The sequence below is a fragment of the Lactuca serriola genome, chromosome 1 (genome assembly GCF_051521515.1).
Source record: "Lactuca serriola cultivar US96UC23 chromosome 1, Lser_US96UC23_V15, whole genome shotgun sequence".
NCBI lineage: Eukaryota > Viridiplantae > Streptophyta > Magnoliopsida > Asterales > Asteraceae > Lactuca > Lactuca serriola.
In genome coordinates, this window is record NC_136408.1 from 825,386 (window position 1) to 837,477 (window position 12,092).

Here is a 12,092-nt window from a genome sequence, read left to right on the forward strand (position 1 = left end):
CCAACCCGACATACAAATAGGCCCAAACCAATATATCAATGGGCCCAACTCAACATGAAAATAGGCCCAGCCTAATAGGCATACCAATGGCCCAACCCAACATACAAATGGGCCCAGCCCAACATGCATTCCAATGGGCCCAACCCAACATGCATACCAATTGGCCCAACCCAACATTTTAATGGGTGCAACCTAACATTTCAATGGGTGCAACCCAACGCACAATGAAAGAGTCAAAAAGACAGCTAGCATCCTACACAGTATAATGAAAAGACTCACCTCAACCATGAAGACAAGATAAACCACCCATTCAAGTCGACGATATCAAACCTCCTCTTGCTAAATATATCCATAAAAAATCCCTAATTAATAATTAAGGAAATGACTTATTCATGAAAGGTCTACACTCATAATTAAATGCCCTTTAGGCAAAAGACCATTTTGCTCTTCTAATCTAGAGTCCCAACATGTTTGGCCAAAAGTCAATCGGTTAAAAAGTCAACAGTTAACCCTCAGTTAACTTACGCTTTGTATAGCATGCTAATCTACACCCAGTGTACAGAATTCTATGCCCACTGTAGAGCTACGCCCAATGTGCAGAAGTCTATGCCCAGTGTATACATGGTTATGCCCAATGTAAAGCCCATGCTCCCAAAAGCTTCTATTAAGCTCTTAATAAATCAACCCAAACTCTCAAACTCATATATCTAATCTAAATGAATGTCTTAATTGTTAAAGTCTCTAAATTTATCCCTTTGCATGGCCAAAAAGAGCACAAAACAAAACTCTTAGTCCATATTGTCACCTTTTGCTCAATATTTCATGCATGGATGGATGAGAGTGCCGAAGCTCTCATTTTTATGACTCTATAACCTCAAAAACATCAGAGGGAGGTATTTAAATGGTCTGGAGAAACCTATACTCATAAGGACCAAGATTATGGGGACAAAAGCATATAACTCATAACCATACTAGATCTAACAGGTAGAAGCATGAATATGAAATATTAATACCTTCCATAGATAGATGTTGGCTTACAAATCCCAGATCTACACACCTTGAATCTTCCCACTTGATTCTAAAAACACTTTCTTCCTTCAAAGAGGACACAAAACTCTCTAAAATCTTCAATACTCACAATTAGTGGCTAGGGTTTCAAAGGAACGATGTGAGGTGATGGAGGTTGGTCATGGGAAGGATTCCAAGAAGTTAGACCCTTTAAATATGGCTCAAAACCTTCGTTTTACGGTTTTGGTCTGCAATGGCTACACCATGCGTAGCATAACCTACGCTTATCATAGGTCATTAAGCTCACACCCATAAATCAGCAACTACACCCAACGTATGTGGAAATTCCCAATTTCCAATTCAACTTCAAACAACCATAACTTCTTCGTTTCAACTATGTTTTTGGTGTTCTTTATATGCATGGCAAGGTATTGACGATCCCCACAATTAGTTACTTTTGGATTAAAACATATCGAACTAAAACCATAATCCATGCAATAAGGCCAACATATAACTTTTCCCATTTTTCCCTTCGGTTCTAACACACAAATTAAGGGCTTAGGTTTCATAACCAACGTTATCAACATTCAATAAGGTCTAAACTTTATTTCCTCAAATCCCAAAGCCTTTGGATGATCGAATTACAGTCTACAATCTTCAATTAAGAAATATCCTGGAACAAGGTGTTACAACTCTCCCCCACTTAAATTGGATTTTGTCCTCGAAATCCATCTTGGTCAAAATATCTAGAACAACACCAATGAATTCCATAAGCTACCTCCAACTAATTCCAAATCAAATCATCTGTAAAGAAAATTGAGAGACCACCCGGAACCCCATAACTGCCAACAGCAACCCCACTACATAAAAACACTCAGTAACACGAAGCCTCCGGAGTTTAGGGGCAACAAGAACCTGGCTATATCTTTGAGATGGATATCTAAAGTGGAGGGATGTTTCTACATGTGTTCGTGTCCTGAGGACTAGATAGTAAAGTTTACGTTGAATGTTCTTCGTTGGGGTGAAAATGATTGCTAGGAGTTTATAATCCAAAGATTTTCAAAGGCAGAACGAGCCATAGTGACATCGGAGCAATTCTTGGAGATGTTCTGTATGGAGTATGTTCCACTTGTAGAGAGAGAAAAATTGGCACAAGAGTACCTATCGCTCAAGTAGAAGACTTATTCAGTGATGGAGATCACCAAGATGTTTGTAGAGTGAGCCCTTTTCTACCTAGAGTATGCCGCTTCAAAGCAGATGCAGATGTCATGATAATTGAGTATGCTCGAGAAAGAGATTCGAGATCGTGTCGGCTCAGTCGTACCGGTCTTTGGTAGAGTTGCAATTGAATGCTAGGAGGAGGGAGATTGAGTTAGAGAACCAGAGGAAAGAGGAGAGCTCAGCTTCAATGCAATTGCAGCCAGAAGCGAAGTGGTTAAAGTCCTCCAAATCGAGATCTGGACCAGTAGAGTAAAGGAGTTCCAGTGCGATAAATTTGGGAAGTTTCATGACGGAAGGTGTCGACCGGTTGGATGTCGCAGGCGGGTTTGTTTCCATTGCGACTAGGAGGGCCACATCAAAGTTCATTTCCCCATTCTTGTCTTCAGTGAAGTGCAAAATCCTACACCTTTAGCATGACAGATGCCAGATGGGCGCCATGAGAGGCCTGAGGTGCCCAAAGCTGAAGAAAGATCCTACCAATTTGTTGCAGAGGATCCAGGTGTGGCGACTATGTCGACTACAAGTATGCTTCCATTTTATTTTATTTTACATCTTTCATTTATGAAGTGGGTTTTACTTTTGGAAGTTTCCTTCTAGATGAAGTTGTTATGTGTATTCATTTTTGTTGGTATTGTTTTGATGTCCTCGGTGGACTGCATTGCTAGAGTGATTTAGACTCAAGGAGAAATTCTTCATTTCGTTTATTATTTAGGGGGAAATAATAAGTAGTGCTCCAGTTAATTCGAGTTAGAATTTAGCTTTGTGTTGGCCACATTTGAATGATTTGTATATTCCAGAGTGTTGTCAGTGGATAACAGAGTATGGTTGTAGAGCCGAGTGAGAATATGGTCCAGTTTAGTATGCGATCGATTGGTTTTTGTTTGAGTTTTGTTAGTGCATTTATATGCATGGTTAGCGATGATGGTGGTCGGTTGTGGGTTTCATGTTCTATTTTTCTTGTAGGATGGTGTGGGGCCAAAAAGATCCCATACCAATCAAATCTGTGAATTTTTGGTCATCTTGAATTTTCCATGTTCTAGTGTAGTCTTTGTCTGTTGGGCTTGTTTAGGGTTTTCGTTAGTACGTCGGTATGCGAGGTTATCTAATATGGTGTAGGTTGCAGATTCTTTCTTTGGTTATTCGATAGGCGGCACAAGATCAGGAGGTCTTGGTCGGATCAGGTCTGTGAGTTTTGGTCATCTTGGGTGGCTCTATCTACCTGGAGGTTGAGTATGACTTCGGGATCTGCAGGTTATGGACAAAGGAATGGGTTCTACTCATTGTGGTTTAAGGATGTTGTATGGAGTTGTTTTTTTTTAGTTCGCATAGTTCTCGCTAAAAAAATAGTGTTGCTAGAGGTGTCGGGAGGTGGTTGAATGCTCAAGAGATGTCGTAGTGGATAAGATTCTGAACTTTGGAGTCTCTTCTCGGATTGTCTTATGAGCTGAGTTTTGGAATCCTTGCTATTAATGGTTGCATATACTGGCAAGTGATCTCAAGTCATACGGTAGGAATCGGGTTTGGGAAACCCATCGGGGGTTCAAAAGGTGTTATGACAGGGAAATGTGAGAACAGATTTCGAGGAAAAATCTAATTTAAGTGGGGAAGATTTGTAGCACCCATTTTCTAGAACTGATCGGCTAAGGGTTAAGAAGTATCTGAAGTAAGGTTTTTAGGAAAACCTTGCGTTACGACGTGATGATTAGGGTGTCACATCATGACGTGCCAGTTGGATGTTGTGCTTGCGGAATGGGTGTCACGACATGATAGGTAGAGTGTCACGATTTAACAGAAGCTTCAGCACAAGCCCATGAATTTTTAGGGTTTCTTCCATATATATAAAGCCATTAACTCATGACCTAGGGTAACTTCTTCATCCTACATCCCTTTCGAACGAAACCATTGCCTCCTTGAAGCTTTGAGAGCTTTTCTATTTGGTTTGAAGCTTAGTTCTTAATATTTGGTGGAGTTTGAAGAAAGAGGAATATCATCTTGGTTCAAAGGAGCAAATAACTAGCTTGGACCCACCATCTACCTCATATTTTTGAGTGATTAAAGGTATAAAATTCTCATCTTGAATTATGTTCTTCTTGGTGCAAGTTTGATGCCTTTTTGTAAGATTTTGGTCACTCCCTTGGATACTCTTGGAGTTTGAAGAACTCCAGGCTTGTGATGGTTTGTCTAGGGCATTAGACTTTTATGGGATAAGATAAAAAGGTCCATCTTTGGTGTATCTTGTGCTCATGCTCAAGTTGTAGACTCATTAAGGACTTAGAATGTTAGATCTAGCCTTGGTATGGAGTTCTAATGTATAAAGTTGGAAACTTTATCCATTAAGTCAGTGTGAAAGAGTAGATCTGAAGTTTTGTGCTTAGATCTATATGGATTAAGAACTTATTGGAAAAGTCAGCATTCTGCCAGATTTCACGACGTGGCCATCGGCTTGCCATGTTGTGACGATTCTCGGATGCCCGACTGTTTTGTCTTTAGCTAGCCACGACGTGACCAAGAGCGTGCCACATCGTGGGGAGTCGTTGACCTGTTGACCATTGACTTTTGTTGGTCATTGACTTTTTGACCAGTTTGACATTGGGTCAAACTTGAAGGAATTAGGTTATTAATTAAGGTTCTACCATCTTTTGGTGCAAGTTGGTTTGCGGGAGCAATCATTGCAGAGAGTGAGCGTGTTGATGTATTTCGTGGGTCTCCGAATCAGGTGAGTTTCCTCATTGTACTATGTATTGTAATGTATATCCTTGTATGTTAAGATATAGGGGTAGTGGTGTACTAGTTAGAGTACTATTAGGTTGGGGATCGACTAGTGGAGTGCCCTAGGGGATGTATGTAGTCATGTAAGATAGCGTAAGAACTCTTGATCTAGGCTTTCTTTGTTGTTCCTTGTTTGGTTGTGGCTATAGAGTGGGATCTCATGTTCGAATGTCTATCTCACCTCTAGTCGCATATACTTATGCATTCTTTGGAGATCTGCCTGTAGTGGTGTAGTGTTGTATGAGGTCGGGTATGCGATCCTGAGTTTTTAGACATGTAGACTATGGTAGATAGTTACATGTGCTTATATGATTACTTGATTACTTACTTGTTTCATATGTTGATATATTATGATGGGGTGGGTTGAGGCGGTCCTCCTTTGTGATGTAGGCCAACAAACTCGATAGCGATCCAATTTTAGGCTATGGGTCGGGTGGGGGCAATCCAATATTAAGTTGTGGGTTCGGGAGCAATCCAATCTTAGGCTGTGAGTCGGGCGGGGGCAATCCATATTTAATCCATGGGCTCGGGGGCAATCCAGTCTCGTGTTATGGGCCCGAAAGGCAATCAAGTCTTCGTGTTGTGGGCTCGATGTGCATGCATTGTATGTATATTATAATGTGTGGTATTTTAGGAAAACTCACTAAGCTTTGACTTACAGTTATGGATTAAATGTTTTTCAGTTACCAATGATGATCGTGGGAAGGCTAAGTCGTGATTGTTCACATTCATCAACAACAATGGAGATTTCGTGTTTATTATATTACTTTGATTTTAAAAAAATATATATATTTTGGAACAAACAGTTTTCTTAACTTGGATTCTATCAATGTGAAGGTTTACCTTAATTAAAAATGATTTTTTTGTTGTGAAAATGGAACGTTACAGAGACTTCCTGGACTGAACTGGTCTTGTGTGTACATTTATTTAGGATGAAAAAGGCTTTGTGTTTTTGAATTGAACGTGATAGTTATAGTCAATGTGTTGAATAATAAATTTACTCGAGGATAATTCATTTTAATTCAACTTCGAGTTTAGGCATGAATCTAGAAGTTAGATTGACTAAATTCTTGTTAATTTGTTGTTTTTAAGACATGGTATTTTGGTAGCAAAAAGTATGAATGGAAATGTTGTTTAAATTATTTCAGTTGTAGGTATCAATATGTGTGCTTCATTTAAGTAAAAAACCCTTAGTTTTCATGATGTCCCTGGACCACTAGACTCATCACAAGTTTTTTATGTGTGGTTAACTTGTTTATACAAGTGTGTATAATGTTTCAGTCAAAAGCCCTTAGGTTTCATGATGTCCGTAGACCACTAGATTCATTACACATTATTTATACATGATTAAACTTATTTATATAAGTGTCTACCATGTAATTGTAAGATATATGTATAGTCCATTATTTACTCTTCAAAAGAGCTCTCGTGGAGAAAGGAAAGACTCCAACATATATATATATATATATATATATATATATATATATATATATATATATATATATATATATATATATATATATATATATATATAAGGGACTGTGGTGCACCGATATGAGATACATTAATACTCCCCCTCAGAGACGGAGGCTCAATGCGGTCAAACAAGGATGTGTTAAGCCACGGGAGGCGGACGCCGACTCTAATACCATATGAAATTTATGTAGAGCCTATGATTTACTCTCCAAAAGAACCATTATGGAGAGATGCAAAACTCAAACATATAGACATAGGGGCGATGTGTGATACACCAACAATAACTTCATAACCTATATTTCAATTATGAGAACTGATTCGTATACAACAGTTTTTATCCGTGCACAACATTTTATGTTTTAAATAATATATTGTAAAACCCTATAAATATAAATTGTTGTATATGGAAAAAACTGATGCGTACGAAATTATATCAAATGTATGATAATACTAAAATCACCAACACTCCAAAGGCAATCTACTTCATCGACAATAGGGTAGGTAACCTCAATTCAATTGTAAGCTCATAGGAAAAGAGTTTTATAGCCCCATACTGGCATATTCAACATAAAAATCCCTAATGAATGAATGGCAGGGGCTAAATCACTTCTTTTTACATATCTGATAATAATCTGATAATACTAAAATGACAACACTTCAAAAGCAATCTAGTTCCTCCATGGTAGGATAGTTGCCTTGACTCAATTGTAGACCTGGCAATGGGGCGGGTTTGGAGCGAATCGACCTTGATCCAAACCCTTTTAACAAATTTCAAAATCCGATCCAAACCTGCCCCATAACCCGTAGGTTTTTTGAATAATCAAACACATTTTACTTAAATCATAAAATCACATTTATTAAATAAAACTAAGTTTTGATTTAGAAAACACATTCTGTACTCGAGGACTTTCTATTGGAATTAAAATCATTATTTTAGTTATTTCCAATTGGTTTTTGATCGTCGATTGCATTGATAGAGAATGGCAATTACAAACTTTCTTTCAGTTGATAAATGATCTTATTGATTTATAAATGAAATTGGTGATTACATGATGAAATATAAATGAATTGAAATCATGACTCTTGGGAGAAGACTGGAAGTCTAGAAGTTGAGTCATCGAGTCCTATGTAAAAACAATTTAGTCTTTGGCCTTTTCTCTTTGGACTTCTAATTGGAATTTAATGTAAACTTTAGGTAATATAAAATATAAATTTATATTTCTAAAATTTATATGGGGCGGGTTATAAACGGATCGGATCGGTGATGAACCATACCCGACCCTTTTAATAAAAAGGTTAGCGGGTACGGGTCGTTAACGGGTAAACGGATCAAAAACTATGTTCCAAACCCATATAATTGTTAAGGGTTTGGATCGGATCAAGATCAAAACCCGCTTCATTACCAGGCCTACTCAATTGTGAGCTCATCGGAAGAGAGATTTATAGCCGGCCCATATTGGCATATTCAACACAAAATTCCTTAATGGGGGCCTAAATCCAAATTCAACCAACCAAAGAAAAACTAGATGAGCATGTAGTATCTTATCTAGGGGGATTAAACATTCAAATTCAATCCAATCCAATCCAATCCAATCCAACCAAAACAAAATTCAATTCAATTCAACCCAATCCAACCCAAAAGTCAATCCAATCCAACCACAGAAAAACAGGATGAAGGAACACAAAGGGACACCTACAGCCATTTCCCATCATGATGCAAGACAAGGACATGTAGGAGAGGATCTTGATGACCTTTTGCAGACAAAACAAAAATAAAGCCGGAAAATACCGACAACATCACTTGTTGGCAAAATTATGGCTTTGTCAGAACCACAAGGAACAAAGGGCAAACAGTAAAAACACGAGAACATCTCCTTTAAACTAAATCATCAACAAACCAATATACCAGAATATATTTGCTCAACAAACAATGATTCATGACTTCATCTAAAAGTGGTCACGCTTCCTTCCTGTTCTTCCAAAGATTTATGAGGACCACAAACAACCAACAAAAAACCTCTAAACCTTCATATTCCCAACCCAAACAAATACACCCAATATTTTCTCATAAAATAACACATCATTTTTCTTGTTTTTTCTAACAATGAAACACTCTTTACAGCAAATTTTTCCTTTCAACACACAAAAAAAATAAAAACCCTCATAAACTTCATGCATATCCTTGCTCAACATCATCTTCCACAAACCAAACACCCGGGTTTTTTTTTCCTTCTTATGTCCGTTTAAATGTACATGGTTCTTAAAAAATAACGAGTCATCTTCTGCTAAAACTCGAAGAACAAACAGTTAGGAGTTGGGAGAAACAACCTATACGACTCTGTCTTTTGTTGAAAACTTGCTCATCTGAGTCTTTTTCTTTTTCTTTTCTTTCCTATTCAAACTTTTATCAAGAAAATTTAATCACTTCCCCATATCCCCAAAATATCATAGATCCATCTTTGTCCGTCCACCTAAACACAAAATGATCCTCTCATTGTTAGAGAAAAATACAAGACATCTTTATCTACTTTACTTAATTTATTTTGCTATGGCAATTACCATTTGGACCAAGATTGTTGATACCAGGATTAGCATCAAATCCCATTTGGAGAAGATTGTTAAGATCGTTATCCCATGCGGGCTGCAAGATAAGAAAATAATACATTTTCATAACTTAAAGTGTATATATAATCAAAGACTGACAACATCCAAATACAATAAATAACTGGATTCCTAAATCAGCGTGTGTGTACCTGAGGGTGGATAGGATGCATCGGTGCAGTTGTAGCGTGTGGGTGTGGGTGTGGATACGAATGGTGGGATGAGGTTAATGCCGGGCTGAATCCAAATCCTGGATTGGAAGTGCTTCCCCGTGAATGAAGAATCTGCAACTAAATCATTTAGATCTTGCTTGTTAAGTTTTGTTCAATTAATTAATTAAAGGGAACAATAACATAAACGAATTGAAACTCACATCTTTAAACACAAGGCGATCCATGTCAATGTTCAGTTCTGGATTCACAGTTGCTAGTTTCATTGATAAGAACTGCACCAGAAAATCAATAATCGCAGTTATTCAAAACATGCCATAGTCATACAAAGGGATCTGGCTTAAACCAGATATAAATCTATAATAGGAACTTAACATACCTCCACCTGTTGTTGGAGCGACTGAACGTAGTTGATGATCTCATCAAGCATTACTGCTTTTCCAGTGATCTTCACCCAAATTAACAAACCCCATCAGAAACTTAGAGAGAGAGAGAGAGAGAGAGAGAGAGAGAGAGAGAGAGAGCGAGAGAGAGACCTTATTGCATCCAGGAACAAGTTCTTGAAGCAATTTCATTCTCTCACTGATCTTTTCTCTCCTGACCTGGATAAAGCAGAGCAAGGTCTATGAATATGATGAATGAAGAAGAAAAATAAAGGCTGGGGGCATATATATTTTACCCTTTCTGCAAGGCTATGACTGTTGGTAGCCTGGCCTCTTTTGGCTCTCACATGAATGTAGTTGTCTTTAGGAGCTCCCCCACTATCCGAATTATCCTTGGCTGCCGCTTGTTTACCTATTTGCTTGCCTACTCTCGAATCATGTTCAATTTTCTGTTTCTTCTCATCTTTCTCTGAGGTATCACCAGACCCATCGTTTCTTTCTTCTCTTTCACCATTCTACAACACACACATTTTGTTAAATTTACACATTCAAACAGGATCAAGATTCGATTTTTCTTTTTTCTTTTTTTTTTTTGGCAGTAAAAAGGTACCGTGATGGGTTTGAATTGAGAATGAGGGGCTCTTCTTTTGTCTCTGCTATTTGGCGATGAAGAAGCCCCGCATTCGGGATTGAGGTTGTTAGCAAAGGGATTTACCATTTCTGAGAAACTTCCACTTCCAAAAGACCCAAGTTTTGGGACCAAATCACCAATGCCTGAACCAGATTGATAATGATGAATAAGACCCTGATGATTCTCAAGCCCAACTGGGTAAGCCGATGAACCACCGAAATTCTCGAGTGGATCCCAACCCGATCCGAAGGGATTGCCAGACCCACTTGAAGACTTGTTGTTGAACATGGATCCTGAGCTCATTTCACCTCTATATTGGAAACCCATTTCACTATCATTATTATTATTATTATTATCCTCAGAAGAAGAAGCCATATGTTGTTATCAATCAACAAATACAGATGAAGAAGAAGAAGAAAGAAGTAGAAAAGTAAAAGTAAAAAAAAAAAAAAAAAAGCAGTACAGGATCTACGAAAACTTAAGCTAAGCTAATACCTACCCAGCTAACAGCTATCATACACTTAAAAGGAGGAAACCCCCATTCCACGATTCACAGAAAGAAATATAGGGGTAAAGTTGAAAAAGTTGGGTTTGACCAAAAATAGGCTTAGGGTTACTCATATCTTGCAAGACTCAACAAGGAACAAAATGGCAGCTTTACAGTACAAAAGAAACCCTCCCATGGACAAAAGAATAGGAGTGAAATCCAGTGTAGCAGGGCATAATATCTTACAACATACCAACACCTCTACTTACCCTTCAAAATGCCATGATGATCAAAGGATGAAAAGTAAATTGTAACAGACAAGAAAGTGTTAACCTTTCAGAGCATAAAGTAAAGTAGAGAAAGATGGAGTGAATGGACAGTAGTTGTTGCTAAGCTACAGCTTGCTGTGATTACCCAAAAAGAAAGCAGATTCCTTTTTTTTATTTATCCAATAAAATAAACAAAACCCCCAAGATTCCCAACCCAAAAACAAAGAAATGGGTATATCTTGACTTGATCCTATACTATGTGCATCATTAACAAACATTTCAAACCTTCAAAGAAACAAGGAGGAATGGAGTTCTTATGGGTATGGAATTTATAAGGAGATTCTTTTTAAAGAGGTTTAAATTCAAAAAGGGCAGACACCGAAACCCTTCAATGACTTGGCCGATATTACAAGACAGTTTTTTGGCAAAAAGAATCAAATTCTGAATGAATTTATGCAGAAACTAGAATGGGTCAAAAGATTCTGCCCGGTTTGGTGATTCATGAAATGTTTATGATGGGAATACTAATTGTACAAGCAATAGCAACATAGCAAGAATGGGAAATTGCATAAAACAGTTAAAAGAAGCATCCAATTCCTACTTTTACAGATTAAAGACAAAAGATAGGGGAAGCTACTAAGCAAGCTAGAGCCTAGAGAGAGAGAGAGAGAGAATATGTCCTATGTAATATACTGATATGTGTGCGCGAGACCAAGTAACCTACGCTTACTTCCGGGGAAATGGTGGCTTGAGTTCATATTACGTACACTAAATTTACAGTTTCTGTCGATTTTTATTCATTACCTTTTCAAATCTAAATACATTCCTTAATATATATATATATATATATATATATATATATATATATATATATATATATATATATATATATATATATATATATATATATCAACTCCAAATCTATTTAATTATCATCATATAATGAGTGAGATTGCAAACGGACAACAAATTGTGTCGTTAAGCCTTTTTGTATGGGGACTGATACTTCCACTGATATTTTTTATATATCCACTGATTTTAGAGGAATTTGACAATTATGCCCTTAAGTGTATTTTA

General features: G+C 37.5%; 1 protein-coding gene across 4 annotated transcripts; it reads right to left on the minus strand.

The window, feature by feature from the left end:
- Positions 1-8,477: 8,477 nt before the first annotated feature.
- Positions 8,478-11,711, minus strand: LOC145091867 (basic helix-loop-helix (bHLH) DNA-binding superfamily protein). 4 transcript variants are annotated; one of them, XM_079031377.1, is made up of 9 exons: positions 11,016-11,707; positions 10,239-10,569; positions 9,925-10,143; positions 9,782-9,847; positions 9,625-9,693; positions 9,449-9,520; positions 9,228-9,365; positions 9,034-9,115; positions 8,478-8,945 (listed from the first exon to the last, which is right to left on the minus strand). In XM_079031377.1, exons 2-9 carry the CDS (start codon positions 10,560-10,562, stop codon positions 8,920-8,922), a joined length of 996 nt encoding a protein of 331 aa, XP_078887503.1. In that variant the 5' UTR covers positions 10,563-10,569; positions 11,016-11,707; the 3' UTR covers positions 8,478-8,919. The 4 variants fall into 4 exon arrangements, with proteins under 4 accessions (XP_078887503.1, XP_078886812.1, XP_078886155.1 ...); XM_079030686.1 differs by having other exon boundaries at positions 9,228-9,359; positions 10,239-11,711; XM_079030029.1 differs by having other exon boundaries at positions 10,239-11,709.
- Positions 11,712-12,092: the final 381 nt, after the last annotated feature.

Bases quoted from the DNA above. Each gene is read 5' to 3' on its own strand.
- LOC145091867 (XM_079030029.1), bottom strand. From the start codon at position 10,634: ATGGCTTCTTCTTCTGAGGATAATAATAATAATAATAATGATAGTGAA. The intron at 9,116-9,227 runs GTACACACACGC...CTTATCTTGCAG, and splicing joins TGCATCCTATCCACCCTCAG to CCCGCATGGGATAACGATCT. The intron at 8,946-9,033 runs GTAATTGCCATA...TTTTGTGTTTAG, and splicing joins CAACAATCTTGGTCCAAATG to GTGGACGGACAAAGATGGAT.